The 19,984-nt window shown below is 43.8% G+C and overlaps 1 protein-coding gene across 1 annotated transcript in view; it reads left to right on the top strand.

The window, feature by feature from the left end:
* The window catches only part of SPTBN5 (spectrin beta, non-erythrocytic 5), a 255,561-nt gene that overhangs the window by 78,342 nt on the left and 157,235 nt on the right, over window positions 1-19,984 (top strand). Inside the window, exons 28-30 of the mRNA XM_040412759.1 lie at window positions 4,274-4,419; window positions 17,738-17,852; window positions 18,774-18,884. Of these exons, the coding sequence (XP_040268693.1) occupies window positions 4,274-4,419; window positions 17,738-17,852; window positions 18,774-18,884 (372 nt within the window). The remainder of the gene's footprint in view (window positions 1-4,273; window positions 4,420-17,737; window positions 17,853-18,773; window positions 18,885-19,984) is intronic.

Raw genomic sequence — 19,984 nt, 5'->3', positions numbered from 1 at the left:
TCTCCCCTTCCTACAGGGTTTAACCTACCCCCCTCATCCTCCTACCTCTCACTACAGGGTACTCATTATGCCCGAGTCCAGACCCCAGGCCCCAAAGTAGGCGGTCACTTCTGTGCGCCATTTTGCTTGTGCTTCTTGTCGCTCAAAATTTCCATCCGGTCAGTTAGATACCCTCTGCTCTTCATGCTCTGATCCACCGCCAAGTGGCTCTGCCCCTGACCCAGTCGCTCCTACTGCCCAGCCTATGGTAAAGATTGCACAGGTCGTCTTCCATACCAACAAAGCCATTGTGGAAATACTGGGGCGTTTGTCCACAAGGCCGTCCTCTGAACAGTCTTACTCTGGGGATCCTGGGGCTCATTCCCATCGCGGCTGTCCCACTAAACAGGCCAGACTATCCTCCCCCAAAAGGGTGTCTGCGTCTCCCGTTTCCTCTGCCTCTCCGCCACCTCACAGAGAGTCTCACTCTGACATGTCCTCCTTGGAAGAGGCATGTTCCGAGGAGAGGTTTTCAGATGAGGATTTTGTCTCTCCTGAGGGTCAGTCTTCAAAGCTGTCCTGCATGGTGGACAATCTCCATGGTTATAGAGACCTTACAGGTTGAGGACCCCGCACCCTCATCGGCCGGTTGGGCTTTTCCTTTACCAGCAGGATTTTGATTCCTCTCTTTCCAAGGAGTGGAATTTTCCTGATAGACATTTTGCCTTGCCAAGTCCTCCTATTTCTGTAGGATTTGAATAAGAAGTGGTCGTCCTCACCTATAGTTGACCCACCAGTATCCTGCTTGGCAAAACATACCACTTTGCTGATGGCAGATGGGGCTTCTTTCTCTGATATCAGGGACAGTGATGGCCAGTTCGCAGTGTTCACCAATGAAAACATGCGGGCTGCCATCTTGATTCACAAGTCCGGCGATGCACAGGTAAGTCCTTACCTGTGCCTGTGTTGCGAGCCGGTCTGAAATCAAATGCAGTCACCGGGAGCAGGCAGTTCCGAGAACAGCCGCCGGGGGCCTTCATCGGGCTGTTCTCAGAACTGCCTGCTCCCGGTAACCGTATTTGTTTCAGACCGGCTCGCAACACAGGCACAGGTAAGGACTTACCTGTGCATCGCCGGATTGTGAATCAAGATGGCAGCCCACATGTGTTCGTTGGCGAACACTGCGAACTGGCCATCACTGATCAGGGAATCTTTCGCAAAATCTTTCTTTGAAGCAGTGGTCACAGCACTGCGACCGTTTTTTGCCTCTACATGGGTGAGCAAAGCTGTGGGTGAGTGGACAAATAATCTATGTCAGGGTCTCTCTTCGGGGGTCCCCTCGGGGGAACTTTCCGATATTGCCCTGCAGCTCTCCCATGCCAGTGTGTGTATATGTGAAGCCTCTCTGGACGCGGCCAGGATTATGGTCCGCTCGTCAGCCCTTTTGGTGCTTATTCACCGAACCCTATGGCTCTTCTGCTGGGCGGCAGATAATGCTTCAAAGCGGACCCTGACTTTTTGGCAAACGCCTGTACGAGTTAATTTATGATGCTACAGGTGGTAAGAGCACTCTCGTCTTCTCCGACCTCTCTCTCTGCCGCAAATTCCTTTTTTCAGGCTATTCACAAACTTCTGTGGCAGGGAGTGATCGTCCCGGTTCCTGTGCAAGACTATTTTCGCGGGTTCTAGTCCAATCTCTTTGTGGTCCCCAAAAAGGAGGGAACGTTCCGTCCCGTTCTGGACCTCAAGGCACTCAACCGCTTCCTTCGGCTCTGCTGCTTCCGGATGGAGTCCCTGAGATCAGTAATTGCGTCCATGGAACTTAGGGAGTACCCTGTCCTCGATAGATATCAAGGATGTTTATCTTCATGTTCCCATCTGCATCAGTCACCAAACATTTCTCCGGTTCGCAGTGGGTCCCTTTCACTACCAGTTTGTGGACCTCCCTTTCGGCCTGGCCACAGCTCCCAAAGTCTTTACAAAGGTTTTGGCGGCGGTAATGGCCCTGCTCCATGCCAGGGGTATAGTGGCGATCCCTTACTTAGACGATATCCTGATAAAGGGTCTGTCATTCCGGGCAACGGCGGGCAGCCTGCGCATAGTCCTGGACACCCTGGAACGTTTTGAAGCAGTTCCCTATGCTCAGTTCCATACCAGGACTCTTCAGCGGGCGATTCTAACCAATTGGGACCGTTACCCAGACTCCCTGGATCGGCCCATACATCTCTCTGCCCCGACCCGCCGGGCCCTCAGGTCGTGGTTGGTTTCCCCAATGCTGACGTCGGGCCGCTCTTTCCTTCCTCTTCGTTGGGCAGTGCTAACAACGGATGCAAGCCTCTGGTGTTGGGGGAGGGGAAGTGTTGGGAAATCTATCCATTCAAGGCATGTGGTCACGCAAGGATCGCTGCCTTCCAATCAACATTCTGGAATTGAGACCAATTAGTCTTTCTCTGCTGCATTGGACCCGACTATCTCCGGGTCAGTCCGACAACTCCACGGCCGTGGCATACCTCAATCACCAGGGCAGCAAGTTTTTCAAGCCATCTGCGAGCGATGGGGTCGGCCGGACGTGAATGTCATGGCCTCCCGCCTCAACCACAAGGTCGAGAACTTCGTCACGCGATCCAGGGATCCCATGGCCCTTGAGTGCGATGCCCTAGTGATTTCCTTAAGTGTTCCCTCCTTTTCTACTCATTCCACATCTCCTCCGGAAAATCAGGTCTGAAGGTCTGCCCATCATTCTCATGGCCCCTTATTGGCCACGCCGAGTGTGACACGCATCTCTAGTCACCCTCTTTGCCGACTAACCCTGGCGTCTTCTTCTTCGGAAGGACCTCTTGTTGCAGGGACCGATCTTCCACCCGAATTTAGGGTCTCTACATTTAACGGCATGGCTATTGAAGTAGTAGTAAGGGTTTGTAGTTTCTCGGATGCTGTTGTCCAGACCATGATTTGTACCAGAAAGCCGTCGTCTTCCCGAACCTACCACCGAACCTGGAAGTCCTACTTTAGTTGGTACGAGCGTCACCAGCTGTCTCCCATTCGTTTCTTATTGCCGCGACTCTTGTCTTTCCTGCAGTCGGGCATGGACTTGGGACTGGCTCTCAGCTCCCTCAAAGGGCAAGTTGCAGCTCTTTTCATTCTTTTTTTAGCGGAACTTGGCTTCACTTTCTGCAGTTCGGACCTTTCTGCAGGGGGTTGCGCACACTGCGCCCCCTTTCCTTCCTCCATTGAATCCTTGGGATCTTACTCTAGTGCTCAGCGCTCTCTAGTCTTCACCGTTTGAGCCTTTGCAGCAGGTGTTGCTTTGTTTCCTGTCCTACAAGGTGGCCTTTTTGGTGGCAATCACTTCCATCCTTAGGGTGTTGGAACTCGCAGCTCAATGAAGATATCATTCTCCCTTCATTTTGTCCTGACTCGTCTCATCCTCGTGAGCAGTCGCTCCACACTCTGGATTTCGTACGAGCTGTTCGCATCTATCTGTCCCAGATGTCATCTTTCCGGCGGACAGATTCCCTGTTCGTCATTCCAGAGGGGCTGAGACGAGGGCTGGCTGCGCCTAAAACTTCTATTTCCCAATGGATTAGTTTGGCCATTGTGGAAGCGTACCACGTCAGTGACCGGGCCCACCCTTCCGGGTTATTGCTCATTCTGCTCAGGCAGTGGGGACCTCTTGAGCAGTGCATCATGGGACTTCGACCCTTCAGGTATACAAGGCGGCTACCTGTTCGTCTTTGCACACCTTTTCCAAATTTTATAGAGTGCACACCTTTGCATTTCTGACACTTCTCTGGGGCGTAGAGTTTTGCAGACTGCGGTTCTCTGATTGGCCGGAGGGTTCTTGTTTATGCCCATCCTTGGGACTGCTCTGTAACGTCCCATGGTCAAGCCTGTGTCCCCCGATGAACGGAAAAGAAACAGATTTTACGGTAAGTACAAAAATCTAATTATTTTGCTTTATTCTATTTTTTACTTCAGTGGAACCTTGCCAGAAACAGCCCATAGACAGCTGTTGTGCTAATTCTGGAAGAAAGCAGTGATCCCCAGAATAGAGGGTCCTCGAGTCCCCATGTCGGTCCACCACTTGATTAGACTCTATGGGACTGGAGGAGCGCTCTCTGACATTTATCATCTCTCCTGTGAATAGCTCCTTTAACCTACAGAATACCTACAGTCGATTGCTCTTGGTTATCTGATGCTGTTCAATTTTATTGCATTTGTTAAACTTTGAGTGATATTACAGCAGTGGGGGAAAAAATACTTTGTCAGTAATTTTTTATTTATTTTTTTGCAGCAACTTCAGGCTAAGTTTGACACCTTCCAGCACCAGATGGAGACAGCTGGACAAAGGATGGCAGGATGCCAACAACTTGCGGATAGCCTTCTTGACAGAGGACACTCTGACTCTATGCAAATTGTTCAAAAGCAAAAGGAGCTACGGTAATGGGCTTCCAAAGTGCTTTCTTGGCAGGATAATGTAATAGTTTAGTTATGAAGACAATCATAGACAGTTCCAGGTACAGATAGTTCCACATAACCAGAACTGTCCACCTGACTTTAGTAGTAAAATAATTCCAGTTACTTATATAGTTTGCTATATGTTTCTTGGATTCAGAAAGTACTTTTGCATTCCTCTCCGTTTTCCTAACACATTGGGGTGCATTTACCACTGAAAATGTGCCAGTTTTTTGGTGCATTTTGCAAAAAAAAAAAACAACTGGCGTGCATGCTTTGCATCACATTTACCAACTGTTTACTGAGTTTTCTAAGCATCTTTCATCTCGTCGTTGCTTTATAGAAAAGGGATTTGGCTTCATGGAACAGGTGTGGCCTAAATGCACCTCCACGGGCCAAAAAATTTTGGAGCATTTTCGGGGCAAAAATCCGCCAAATTATAGGTTGCGTAAACTTAGACTAGAGTGTTTTTGACGCACTGACATAATTCTGTTGTAAGTCTTGCTCAGGATTTATGATATTCCAAATTTATAAAGGTCCATGTGCCAGAATAGTAAAGATGTCTAATATTAAGACAGTGATTTGTGTTCCTAGACAATATAAAGTGTGAAACTGTTAGTAAATATGCCCCATTGTTTCTGAGTATTCCGGCAAGTGCACTTAAAACTTTTTGTGATTTTACGGCGGAAAAGTGGGTATACTGTAGTTTGTTGGTAGTTAGGTGTACACTAGATTGATCAAGTGCAACTTTTTAAAAAGTTAGAAAAAGAGGTGCTTTTTCCATTGGTGGTAGAGGGGTGTAGAAAATGGGCTAACAGCGCTAGACAAAAGTATGAATTTCCCCTCACCCACGACAGCACCACGAGAGAGAGGATCCGCCCCCAAAGACGGGAAACCTGAAGTACAAAAAGGCGGAGACTCCCCTCCAACTTCAGTATGGTTTCCTGTCTTTGGAGGGCAAGCCTGTAGTACATTCTTCTCTTCCCGTGGTTGCCCTTAGTTACCTGCGGTCCCCGATCTTGACACGCGACACAGTGGTGCGCGGTAGGGCCAGCGGAGGCGTGATGCCTGGAGGCTCCTGAGCGCTGACGGGCATGATGCTTCTGTGCTATTAAAAGGCACCAGTATACATCGTGGGCACGTCTGGAAAAGGAAGTTAAGCGTGAAGAACATCACTTGGCCGGGGGGAGGAGCGCCTGCTCAGCTCTATAGTGAAGGAAGTTATAATCCAGAATGAGGCCTAGAGCGCACGTATGTGCCATGACGCATCACATGAGGTCGGGCCAGGTGCAGATAAGTGCACAGAACCCGGAAGTGAGCTGCTGGCGGTTTATTCCACTGAATTAAGTGTTTGCAGCAGCGTTCCTGACAGAGCGGGACCGTTTTGAATTGGGAGTGCGATAATCAGCTGGCATCCACTATGGAGGAAGAAAGGAAGGACACAGCTAAAGATCCAGTGTCCACTCCAGCCTTGGGAAAGCCTAAAAAAGCTTTGGCTAAAAAGCAAAATAAGGAATGTGCTATATGTAGATATTCCCTGGCTTCTGATTATGAAAAAAGGCTATGCCAGACCTGCATTGATAAAACGGTGGCGGAGGAGTCGCCATCATTTTATGAATGTCTTCAGTCGCTGGTCAAATCCGAAATTGACATGTCTCTGGCTTCGAGAAAAATCAGTACATCTAAGGCCTAGGAAACCGCAGGCTTTCAGTAATGTTTCCTCAGATTTAGAAGAGGGGGAAGATTTCCAATCCTTGGAGAATCTTTATTCGGACGACTCATCTTACTCTTCTGGAAATGAAGGGAAGGAGATAGGAAGGCCCTTTTTTTCAATTGAGGATGTAGATCGTTTATTAAAAGCGGTTGAATCAACTATGGGAATGGAGGATTCTAAGGAACCAAAATCAGTGCAGGATATAATGTTCGTCGGCCTTGAAACAAAACATCTAAAATCTTTCCCGGTTCATAAAAATGTGTCGGCATTGATTAGAGGGGAGTGGAAAAGACCTATCAAGAGGATTTATATTTCAAAAAATATAAAGAGAAAATATCCTTTTTCTAAGGAGGTTGCAGCTTACTGGAATAAAGCACCTAAAATAGATGTAGCGATTTCCAAAATAGCTAAAAAGACATCCTTACCTTTTGAAGACATGGGATCATTAAAATATCCCTTCGATAAAAAAGCTGATAGTTTTTTAACCTGTTCCGGACACATGACGTACTGGTACGGCATGATGTCCCATTACTTAAAGGGGTATTCTCATCTTCCCTTTTCATACTTACCTTCCTTGAGCGCGACGTTCACTTCCTGGATTCTTCTCCCGGCCGGGCCGCGCTTGCGCTTCTCCCGGCTCGTCACAGGAAGCCAGCGACGATGCCTCAGGAAGGCATGGCGCTGCCTTCCATGCCATCGGGTCCCCCCTACAGCCCCACGGGGACCCGATGGCACCGCCAACCGCCGCAACCTGGAAAAGCCGCAAACCGCAGGTCTGAACTGACCTGCGGTTTTCGGCGATCGCGGACACGGGGGGGGGGGGGGGGGTACAGGGTCACAGGACCCACCAGCGCATTGTCCCCGGGTGCCTGCTCAATGATTTGAGCAGGCACCTTGTTCCGATCACCGACCGCTGGGCGGCGGTGATCGGAACTACACATGACGTACCGGTATGTCATGTGTCCTTAAAGGGGTATTCTCATCTTAATGATCACTGTTAAATCTGTTAATGATTTGACAGTGATTATTTTTCTAAATACATGTTAGTAGCCAATTCCCACCCTTTTTTAGAAAATAAGTCCCCTCTTGCCTAATGTTGTCTGTGGTCTCCCCTGGTTACGGCCACCTCTCCTGTCGAATCCCGCCGGGCCGCACTTGCGCAGAAGACTGAAGATTCTCTCCCGGCCGGGCCACGCAATGTCCTGAACGCGCACGCCGCCGCGCATGCGCCATGGTGACTTATTCCTGGCCTGTATAGTACGCGTGCGCGGCTCTGTACTAGACTGGCCAGGAAGAATTCAACATGGCGCATGCGCGGAGGCGTGCGCGTTCAGGACATTGCACGGGTCAGCCGTGAGAGAATCTTCAGTCTTCTGCGATATTAGGTATCGCCGCGTCCATATCGACTGGCTCTATAAACATATCACATGATCTAACCCCTAAGATGAATACTGTAAAAAATAAAAACTGTGCTAAATAAACAATTTTTTTGTCACCTTACATCACAAAAAGTACAACAGCAAGCGACCAAAAAGGCGTATGACCACCAAAATAGTACCAATCTAACTGTCACCTCATCCTGCAAAAAATGAGCCCCTACCTAAGACAATCGCCCAAAAAAAAAAAAAAAACTATGGCTCAGAATATGGAGACACTAAAAAAGCTGTTATTGTGTAAAACTTAAGTAAATTAAAAAAAGTATACATATTAGGTATCGCCCCATCCTTAATAACCTCCTCTATAAAAATATCACATGACCTAACCCCTCAGATGAACACCGTAAAAAAAAAAAAGTGGAAAAAAAACAATTTTTGTCACCTTACATCACAAAAAGTGTAATAGCAAGCGATCAAAAAGTCATACGCACCCCAAAATAGTGCCAATCAAACAGTCATCTCATCCCACAAAAATCATACCCTACCCAAGATAATCGCCCAAAAACTGAAAAAACTATGGCTCTCAGACTATGGAAAGACTAAAACATGATTTATTTTTGTTTAAAAAATGAAATCATTGTGTAAAACTTACATAAATAAATAAAAAGTATACATATTAGGTATCGCCACGTCCGTAATAACCTCCTCTATAAAAATATCACATGACCTAACCCCTCAGATGAACACCGTAAAAAAAAAAAAGTGGAAAAAAAGCAATTTTGGTCACCTTACATCACCAAAAGTGTAATAGCAAGCGATCAAAAAGTCATACGCACCCCAAAATAGTGCCAATCAAACAGTCATCTCATCTCACAAAAATCATACCCTTTCCAAGATAATCGCCCAAAAACTGAAAAACCTATGGCTTTCAGACTTTGGAGACACTAAAACATATATATTTTTTTTTTGTTTCAAAAATGAAATCATTGTGTAAAACTTATATAAATAAAAAAAATAGTATATATATTTGGTATCGCCGCGTCCGTGACAACCTGGTCTATAAAAATACCACATGATCTAACCTGTCAGATGAATGTTGTAAATAACCAAAAATAAAAACAGTGCCAAAACAGCTATTTCTTGTTACCTTGCCTCACAAAAAGTGTAATATAGAGCAACCAAAAATCATATATACCCTAAAATATTACCAACAAAACTGCCACCTTATCCTGTAGTTTCCAAAATGGGGTCACATTTTTGGAGTTTCTACTCTAGGGGTGCATCAGGGGTGCTTCAAATGGGACATGTTGTCAAAAAACAGTCCAGCAAAACCTGCCTTCCAAAAACCGTATGGCATTCCTTTCCTTCTGCGCCCTGCCGTGTGCCCGTACAGCGGTTTACAACCACATATGGGGTGTTTCTGTGAACTACAGAATCAGAGCCATAGATATTGAGTTTTGTTTGGCTGTTAACCCTTGCTTTGTAACCGGAAAAAAATTATTAAAAGTTTGTAAAATCAGTTTTGAATACCTTGAGGGGTGTAGTTTCTAGAATGGGGTTATTTATGGGTGGTTTCTATTATGTAAGCCTCACAAAATGACTTCAGACCTGAACTGGTCCTTAAAAAGTGGGTTTTTGAAAATTTCGGAAAACTTTCAAGATTTGCTTCTAAACTTCTAAGCCTTGTAACATCCCCAAAAAATAAAATATCATTCCCAAAATGATCCAAACATGAAGTAGACATATGGGGAATGTAAAGTAATAACTATTTTTGTAAGTATTACTATGTATTATAGAAGTAGAGAAATTGAAACTTGGAAATTTGCCAATTTTTCCAAATTTTTGGCAAATTTTCGTATTTTATTTATAAATAAAAATGTTGTTTTTTTTACTCCATTTTACCAGTGTCATGAAGTACAATTTGTGATGAAAAAACTATATCAGAATGGCCTGGATAAGTCAAAGCGTTTTAAAGTCATCACCACATAAAGTGACACTGGTCAGATGTCCTGGTCCTTAGGCTGGGGTCACACTTGAGCGTTTTACAGCGCGTTCAAACGCGCTGTAAAACGCTCAACACATGAAAACCAATGCTTCCCTATGGCCCTGGTTCTCACTCGAGCGTTTTACAGCGCGTTTGAACGCGCTGAAAAACGCCCGACGCATAAACAAGTTCTTGAGCTTCTTTGGGGCGTTTTGACGCGCGTTTGTGGCCATAGGACACTGCAGTCAATCACACAAATGCGCGTCAAACGCGCGTTTACTATTGCAAAAACCGCGCATAAAAACGCGCGTTAAACGCGCATATCAAATACGCTCAGGTCTGAACCCAGCCTTAAGGTGAAAATGAGCCCGGTCCCTAAGGGGTTAAAGGGGGCCTGGGAAGTGTCTACTTCTTCCTTCAGACCTTCTATTGCCTCAACCTGTACTGCTCGTTCCTTAATAATCTGGTTGTCGTATCTAGAAGATCAATAAAATAAAAAAATGTCTTAGGGAGGAAATTTTAGCAGGACTTCGAACTATTAAGAAAGCAGCAGATTTTTTGGCGGATGCCTCGGCAGATGCAATTACGTCAGCGTCTCGTACCTCTGCTCTGACCAATTCTGCATGCAGGGCCTTATGGCTGAAAAACTGGAGTGGGGATCTGCAGTCAAAAAAGAGGCTTTATGTGGTGCTCTGTGAAGGAGAATATCTTTTTGGTTCATCATTGTATGAGTTGTTCGAGAAAGTAGCGGACAAAAAGAAGAAATTTCCTGTACAATTTATTTATTTTTCCTCCAGGGGAAGATTTAGTCGGTCCTTTCGTTCCTTTCAAACCCATAGAGAAGGAGAGAAAAGAGACAAGGGGCCAGATTTATTATTACTCTGACAGCTCACTCCACTTTCACATATGGCTAAAGTCCGTTTTAGCTAAGTCAGATTTATGATCGGCCCTTTAAGACTGTGATAAATGTGGTTTGACGGTAGCAGTTTATCCGTCAGTAAGCAGCTGTTCCCATTTTGCAGACGTGTGAATGGAAAAGATACCCCTCAAAATGAAAATAAATTAAATTATTAAAGTTAAGCAAAAAACATAGATATGGTCGGCAATAACAAGTGCTCGGCGGCACCAAATCAGAAACCATATGTCCTACCACAATCCGGGGGGCTCCAGTGCACATCCATGAATCCCGGAGGGAAAGCAAAAACTATTCATCCCTGGGCTAGATGATGATGTGGTATTGAAGGACAGGGTGGGCAAAGAACTGTCCCTGATATTGCCCTACAGGGGGGTGCTATTCTGACCCTGATAGCCCAACCACAGACCACCCGCCCTGATAAGAGCGACCCCGTCCGGAACCTTACCCTATATACAAATGGCCCTAGTAAGCCCCTAGCCCCCTGACTTCCAGGTGATCACTATATAGATCTATGTGTTTTTGACTCATTCTAAAAGTATATTATAAGTATATTGCACCCCTTATTGTATCACACATATAGATAGCACACCTATACCAGTCCTAAAAAGACTTTTGTGGCCCTATTAGCTAGCATATGGTGTCCCTAACATTCTGTCCCTGCTCCACACAGCGACCTCTCCCTACACTGGCAAAACACTGAATGTAAAATGGCGGCAAGATCAGGTTTATTAATAAGGTAGGGGGTATGTCCATGTGCTGGAACGTCTCAATTGGCTGTCCTGTACCACCTGATGGATGTGTGATGGGTCAAAGTTCTTCACAATGTAAAAGAATATGGCGGGCGCAAATCTCTCCATATGTTCGCATGTTCGGCGAATCGCGAACATGCAACGTTTGCCGCAAAACGACTGCTGGGGGAACCGCGAGGCCATCTCTAATTGGGGGTCATTTATTGAGATCAGTGTTTTAGACGTCGGTCTTAATAACCTCTTGCGCTAGATCTGCCGAAGTTATGTAGAGACACCGTCTTCCACATAGGTTTGGCGCATCAACCGCTGGTCTTAATGTAAGCCAGCTTCCTTGCTGGCTTAAATTTAGACAGTTTCTATGCCTAAAAGAGGCGTAAAAAACGATAAATGAGATGCCATGTCCACTTTTTTAGACCTGACGTGAGCGGGGAAAATTTGAAGATTGCGGCGCAAATAACCTTTGCTACCAGATGCTTTGGGAAATGAACAAGATCTCTCCTACATAGTTGTCCATAAAAGCAGTAAAATAAAGTGATGGGTGCACAGTACACTACTTTGTCAGTGGGACTGTGTTCCCGCTCTGTCTCATTAGTTCTTTCTTTATAAATAATCATACATTCAGGAGACAAGTATGTTGTTTTGCCATGTTCATTGGCTGTGGAACAGCTGTCAGTGGTTTATCATTTCACACACTAGGTGAGTCCAAATTTTTTTTGTTAATGCTTCCTGTCTCGCTTCTGTATATTCACACGTATCTCTAAAATCTCAGGTGAAGATGGAAAGAATGAGTGCCAAGAAAGCGGGGATTAAGTGTATATCTCAGGGCAGTGTTTCATTCTAATTTAGAATTATATTGGCAATTGCTGACTGTTCCGGAATAGAAGCTGTAATTAGATAATTATTTCAGGCATACAGAAGGACAGGATAAGTTCTTCAGCAGCGAGATACGACACCGACAAGACGGTCACTTCTTTTTGTATGACTGTAAAGAATAAATCAAGGCAACTGGACGTACTGTAGATTTCTTGAAAACGTTTCACTCGTTCTTCCAACGAGCTTTCTCAATTCTGAGTGACTGTACAAGAATTCTCTGGGAATAAATATGTAACTGAATCAACATCTGGTAATTATACCCAGCATGGGGTCAGAGGTCATTATACCCAGCATAGGGTCAAAGGTGTTGATTCCATTATCCTAATTGAGTTATCTTTTTGTATGAGTTATTTTAACATTTATATACACAGCAAAAATAGGCGGTTTAATTTGGTATTTCTGTGCTGAATAATGTAAAGGGACACTTCCATTAGAAAATGTATTTTTTTTATATTCAATGTTCATAGAAAACAATTTTCAAAGAATTTTTGGCTACATTTCTTTTTCACTTTCTTCGTACTGTGCTATTGAAAATTAAAGGGGGTTGTCCGGCCTTAGAGCTTACCGCTCCTGGGGTCCTAACTTGTGTCTCTTAACATAAAAAACACCACTCACCTGTCCGCGGGTTTGTCTCTGCTCAGTTTAGAGCTTTCCTGTCCACAGAAGAGCATTGCACTTACCCGTGTAATGTATGATGCTCTAATTGAGTCACTCACCCACTTCCCTCTCTGGCCGCAGTGAATGGTCTGACTGAGAAAGTCTAGTGAGGCTGAGTCCAAACCAAGGAACAAGTTAAATATCATGGACAGGAAGTAGAATACATGGAGTGACTTCTGAAAATGACATCCAGAAAACCATAGAATATTCACATATAAAATTTTAAAATGATCTACAGTATATAATGAGGGTACACATGGTGCGGCAAGGACTGCATGACTATGCAAGTCAAGGTGGTATTCAATTAACTCATAAGAAACTGTTTATTCATCCTGCATTGTTAACGGCAGGGGGGTTTTGCGGGGTTACCATACCGCCATTACCAGTGAACACTGAATAAATAATCACTTACTGATTAGTCAGTTGGATCCTACAGCGGCTCATATGGCTGCCCAGGTTATTCTTTAAAGTGCTCAACGTGCTGCACTCCTGGATGACAAAAGGATCTCGTAAAAGTAAGCAGAGCCTCTGCTCTCTGCATATGGCTGGATTCACAAGTTGCCATTTTTGTCTTGTAAAAAATAGAGTTGTAAATTACCACACAGCAATTTAAAAAAAAATTAACCTGTAAACCCATGACTCTGTTCATGTCCCGATCGTTTCATTGGCCAAAAACTGTAGTCCCTTGTCTAGCTTTATACCTCATTATATAAAATAATGAAGAAAATAGAATTTTCATTTAACCCCTTAACTCCCAGCGCTGTACATGTACGGCGCAAAGTCCACAGGGCTCTGGGGAACGATCGAGGAGGGAGTTGCGGCACCATTATTTTTTTTATTTTTTTGGGTGTGAAAAAAGACCTGCAGTTAGTGGTAGTTAGTTATATATATATATATATATATATATATATATATATATATATAAATTTCAGTTAGTGTGAGTTTAGGTTTTTGCATAAACGCACCATCTGCGTACATGCATTTTGCAACCAATGAGCACTAATCAGTAGTGTCCATTACTGATTGTGTCAGCTGAGTTTGCACTGCAAGTTTTTTTTTTTTGTGCAGAAAATACTTTTTTTTTTTTTTTTACAACTTCTAAATTTAATTTCAAATTTATTACAAGCCTCTTCACGTGTGAAAACACTACATACACACACCACACTAAATAAAGGTTTACATGTTTCATACATCCCACCCCAATAAAATAAAAATGGCCCATCCATCCCAACATGTATACTAAGCTGAAGAGGCATACGCCATGCTTGCCTCCGATACTGAGTCTGCCAGTGAGGGAGAAGAGGATGCCACTTTTCTCTATTCCTCTACGCCCTCATCATCATCATCATCATCCGCTGATGAGGGACCCTCTAGAAGGTGCCCCAGGGTTGCAGCGGAGGCAGCCCCCCAGAGTGAACCCTTATGGACCCCACCCCCCTGACGATTATCAGCCCCAAATTCCAGAGTTTGTGGGAAACTCTGGAATCCAAATTGACTGTACGGGCTTCACAGAAATTGATTTTTTTTCAAATCTTGTTCTCAGAAGATTTTATAAATTTGATGGTGACCCAAACAAATTTATATGCCAGGCAATTTATTTCCCAGAACCCTACTTCGCCATATGCTAGACCCCTAGGTTGGACCCCAGTAAGTACAGCAGAGGTGATGACATTTTGGGGACTTGTGCTGCATATAGGGCCCAGCATGCATGTGGAACCTACACCCCCTGAACTTCATGGTCGCTGTCAAGGCACTTAACAGGTTGAACTTAGTGTTAGATTCCCGTCTTACAGAGATCGCCTTGACAGGTGGCAGACGGGCTCAAATAATTTTGTACAAAATGATTTGCCAAGCATCTCTAATTTATAAGCATAGCAATATAATTAATTTTTGTACTTTATTTGGTTTGCATTGTATGTTTTGTTCTATGTTGTGTTTTCAGCCATGGCAACGTGCACCTGCGCACTGGGATGTGCTGACTAACCCCCTTTTTTTCTTTGCAACATTCACACTAACGCCAGCTCTTCTGCCCCTGTACCTGGTACCACAACCACTACCCCCAAACCAGTTTGCATTCTGGACTACAACAGGCACATGGGAGGGGTGGATCTTGCAGATCAACTTATAAAGCCCTACAGTGCCACATGAAAAACAAAAGTGTGGTACAAAAAGCTTGCCATACACATTGTACAGGTGGCAATGTGCAATGCGTACATGCTATTTTATTCTGCAGGCCACAGAGGAACTTTCCTTAAGTTCCAAGAGGTGGTAATCAAGGCCCTAATTTTTCAAACCCAGGCCGGGGAGGGTCCCAGTACTTCAGGAAGTTACGGTGCCCGTGTTGTACCAGGGCAACATTTTCCAGGTCAAGTCCCCCAGACAGCAAGGAAGAGACGGACCCAAAAAAGATGCAGGGTGTGTTCCAAAAGGGGGATAAGGAAAGACACCATTTACCACTGTGAAACCTGCCCTGAAAAAACCTGGCCTATGTATGCAGGAGTGTTTCAGAATCTAACACACATCCATGGAGTATTAATTGAATTTCATCCTTTATGCTCCCTGTAATATTTCCACTTTATATCTCTGATTTAGTCCACCTCGCTTGCATGTCCACTTTTCAACAACCACTACATTTTTTTTCCTGTGAGACAACCGTGCCCTTTCCACCCCTTAAAATGTTTGTACGGGGGTGCAATTTCCAAAAAGGGGTCACTTCTTGGGGTTTTTTAATTTCTGGAGACCTCAGGAATTTTTTTAATGTGACATGGCAGCTAAAATACATGTCTGTTTATTCAGGCCTGCGAAAACCAGTTTTTGCACTTTGCCTCTAGAGACCTGCTGTGCACCAATACAGCAGGCTACAAGCACATATGGGGGGTTTCCTGAATGGGGAGAAAATGGGGAACATATACTGTGGTGCATTTTCTCCTTTAACCCCTGTGAACGTGAAAAATTAGGGTCTGCTAGTAATTTTTATTTTTTTATTTTGTATGCTTTGAAATCCTTTCTCTAGTATTTCTGCCTTCTGTGAGACACCTATTTGCTGAAAAGTACCCTTTCCACCACTTAAAATGTCTGTTTGGGGGGTGCTCATTCCGAAATGGGGTCACTTGTTGGGGTTTTTCATTTCTGGGGACCTCAGGAAATTTATTTAATGCGACATGGCAGCTAAAATCCATGTCTTTTATTGTTTATTCAGGCCTGCAAAACCAGTTTTTGCACTTTGCCTCTAGAGACCTGCTGTGTGCCAATACAGCAGGCTACAAGCACATATGGGGTGTTTACAAAAAGAGGAGAAAATGGGGTGCATTTTCTCTTTTAACTCCTTGTGAAAGTGAAAAACTGGGGTCTGCTAGTATTTTTTATTTTGTGTGCTTTGGGGTTTTTCATTTCTGGGGACCTCAGAAAATTTATTTAATGCGACATGGCAGCTAAAATCCATGTCTGTTTATTCAGGCCTGTCAGCAAAATTCATATTTTGCCATTTGCCTGCTGTGTGCCCATACAGCAGGCTACAAGCACATATGGGGTGTTTCCTGAATGGGGAACATATACTGTGGTGCATTTTCTCCTTTAACCCCTTGTGAAAGTGAAAAATTGGGGTCTGCTAGTAATTTTTCATTTTTACAAATGTGTGCTTTGAAATCCTTTCTCTAGTATTTCTGCCTTCTGTGAGACACCTGTTTGCTGAAAAGTACCCTTTCCACCACTTAAAATGGTACCCCCGCTCTTTCCGAAATGGGGTCATTTATTGGGGTTTTTCTCTCCGAAATGGGGTCATTTATTGGGGTTTTTAATTTCTGGGGCCCTCAGGAATTTATTTATTGCGACATGGCACCTAAAATACATGTCTGCCAATTCAGGTCAGCAAAATCCATATTTAGCTGTTTGACTCTAGAGCCCAGCCATGCGCCCATACAAAATTTTTTGAACAGATACTCGGGGGGAAATGGGGAACAAAATGTGGGGTGCATTTTGTCCTGTTACCCCTTATGAAAGTGAAAAATGTGGGTGTAAAGCAACTTTTTCTGGAAAAATTAAAAATTTTCACAGCCAAGCATTTCCTAATTCTGTGAAACGCCCGATGGGTCAAAGTGCTCACTACACACCTTGAAATATTCCTTGAGGGGTGTTGTTTCTGGAATGGGGTAACTTTTTGGGGGTTTCCACTGTAGAGCCACCCAATTACCATTCCAGCTAAATCGGCTCTCCAAAAGCTTTATGGTGCTCCTTCCACTCTGAAGCCTGCTGTGCGGCCATACATCAGTTTTTGAGCACACATTTGGTGTTTCTGTAAACTCCAGATTCAGGGTTGGCTGTTAACCCTTGATGTGTTGCAGAAAAAATAGATTAAAATTTCACTCCCATTTTTATTTAATTCTCGTGGGGAACCTAAAGGGTTAACAAAGTTTGTAAAATCCGTTTTGAATAGCTTGAGGGGTGTATTTTCTAAAATGGGGTGATTTATGGGTGGTTTCTAATATGTAAGCCCCAGAAAGTGACTTCATAACTGAACTGGTCCTGAAAAAATTGAGGTTTGGAAATGTTCTTAAAAACTTTAAGATTTGCTTCTAAACTTCTAAGCCTTGAAAAAAATGAAATGTCATTTTCAAAATGATCCAAACATGAAGTAGACATATGGGGAATGTAAAGTAATAACTATTTTTGGAGGTATTACTGTCTATTATAAAAGTAGAGGAATTAAAATTTGGAAATTTGCAAATTATTCAACATTTTTGGTAAATTTGGTATTTTTTTTATAAATTAAAAATTGAATTTTTTGACTCAATTTACCACTGTCATGGTGTACAATATGTGACGAGAAAACAATCTCAGAATGTCTTGGATAAGTAAAAGCGTCTTAAATTTATTACCACATAAAGTGACACATGCCAGATTTGCTAAAAATGGCCTGAGCAGAAAGGTGAAAAATGGCCCGGTCCTGAAAGGGTTAACCTCTGAACCATTCTGCTATTGGTTTGTTTTTGTGTGTGATATATACATATATAATTATTTTTTTGTTTTGTTTTAAAGGGCATCTTGGGAAGAACTTCAAGAACTAACTAAGCAACGAAGAAAACGCCTGCAAAATGCTGAAGCTGTTCATAAGTGTTTTTGGGACTTAAAGGAAGCCCTCTCTCAAATAGAGGTTAATATGATCTATGAATATCATTCATGTTCTGCATTTCTTACATCAGTATAAATTAATCAAAATTAACCAGGGAATAAGAGATAAAGTACTGCACTGAGAGGAGGTAAAAGGAACATATAAGGTTGATGGTTGAAAGGCCTAGTGATCGGGAGGCTGGCAACAATAAAACATTTATCACCGCTCCCATGCAATTCATCATTTCCATAGATCCTGAAATAACAATGGAAGTTATCCATTGTCTACATGCACACAGATCACTACATCTACCCTACAAAGTAAAGGTCCCTTTACAGGGGACTATATTACAGCAGATGGTGGGTAAGTAAGCATTCCTTCCCGACAATCTGCTGATCGCTAGCGGAGGAGACCGATGCATTTACGTGCCGCGATCTCCTCCACCTCCTCCAAACTAATGCCATCGCTCTTCCCCATACTGAGTTGTTGTTTGCCGGCAGTAGATCGTGCTTACACGGCACGATCTGCTGCCGGGAAACGTTCACTTGTGTGTGCGCACAAACTATCGAATTGTTTTGCTCGTTCATCGGGTAATTTGTGGTACATTTGCATTGTTGATTACCCGATGAACGGCAGTACATTTACACCGTCCGATCATCGCTAACCAACGTTATTATGAACTCTTGTTAGCGATAATCTGTGTGATTCTTGGCCCATGTAAAGGGCCCTTAACATATTATAACATATTAGTTTGCTTTCAGTTACTGCCCTGAGCAGTTTATGTCCCATTTCAGTGATTTATCTCCCACTGTGTAATAAGCACTGGTGATAATTGGTACCAGAAATATGATATTACACTAAATGGGCTAAAAAAATAGAGAGAGATCATTTAGTACAGCATATTGTGAACTGATCATTAGATATCTGAGCATAAGTGTTGTTTTTATTTTAATTGCCTGGCAGGAAAAATCCCAAAGCATTCCAGATGACATTGCCAAAGACCTTAGCGGAGTCCAGTCCCAGCTGCGTAAACACGAGGCCCTGGAACATGAGTTGTCTGGGAATGAGCAGCAGGTAAATGATTCATTACTTTGCATGTCTAGAGAATCATAGCCCCCGTGCCCCCCACACACGACCCTCACTCCTCTTACATGGCTCTCTAAAGCATTCACACGTCTCGCTCATGTTTCAGTACAGACTTCGATCATGTGTTAATGGCACTAAGCATGCAGAATGAGGGAGATGGAAGTCTAGAGGGGAAATGTGCTGACTGACTGTGAACTTGATAGAGACTCCTATACATGACCCAATATAAATTATCTCTCTTAGGCTTTTCACGGGTCACGATTATTGAATTAATTGAAAGTGAATTGATCTTGTATGTAGTAGCTAACCTATTTTTCAGCCCCAAGTTATCCTTTACTGAATAAACCAAGTTAGGTTACAGCCATATCTCTGTTGTAGATTTGATCAGGAACCTCCACCGCCGTTTCAGTCATAGAAATTGGCATGCTGTGTTATTCCTGCCCAAGAAAATGATGGAGAGTCTGTAGGAAACCGATGGATCTCATTAAAATCAGTTTATTTAGACTCGCCGACAAAGAGAAATAAAAAAATCAGGCGCCCAGATAGAAATGTCGTATTGCTGCAAAACTCTGCATGTAGTTATGTCTCAGGCAGGTATGTCATCGATTTCAGGTGTGGTATGATTAGACACTGGATCTTGCCACAAGAAGATGTAAAAGTACTTCCCCCACTGCCGAATAAAAAGGATCTCAGAGACTACTTTTGGGTAGTGTGCCTCTTGGTAAGAGGTTGTTAACTGCTAGGAATGCCTCTACGATGCACTTCGATTACAGAATTTGAGAGGGGGTGCATCATTGGACTGAGAGAAGCAGGATGCTCATTTTGACAAATTTCCGTCCATCTGGGTGGTTTCGACGTAGCTATTAGGGGGCGTTGGGAGCAGTGGTTAAGTGATGGCATGCACGTACTGCGGACAGGCCCAGACAGACCACTATTAGAGAGGTTTGTTTGATCCACCGACATGCATGAGCAGCTCCCACTGTTTCGTTGTCCACTGTCCAGACACAGGGGTCACCTTCATTACACACCCTTGTATCTGCCTGGACTATTTCGAGGTGCTAAGCAGATGGAAATTTGGTGTCACAGTC

This window comes from Bufo bufo, chromosome 11 (genome assembly GCF_905171765.1).
Source record: "Bufo bufo chromosome 11, aBufBuf1.1, whole genome shotgun sequence".
Lineage (NCBI taxonomy): Eukaryota > Metazoa > Chordata > Amphibia > Anura > Bufonidae > Bufo > Bufo bufo.
The sequence above is the reverse complement of the archived record's forward strand: the minus strand, read 5'-3'. Positions and strand labels throughout refer to the sequence as shown.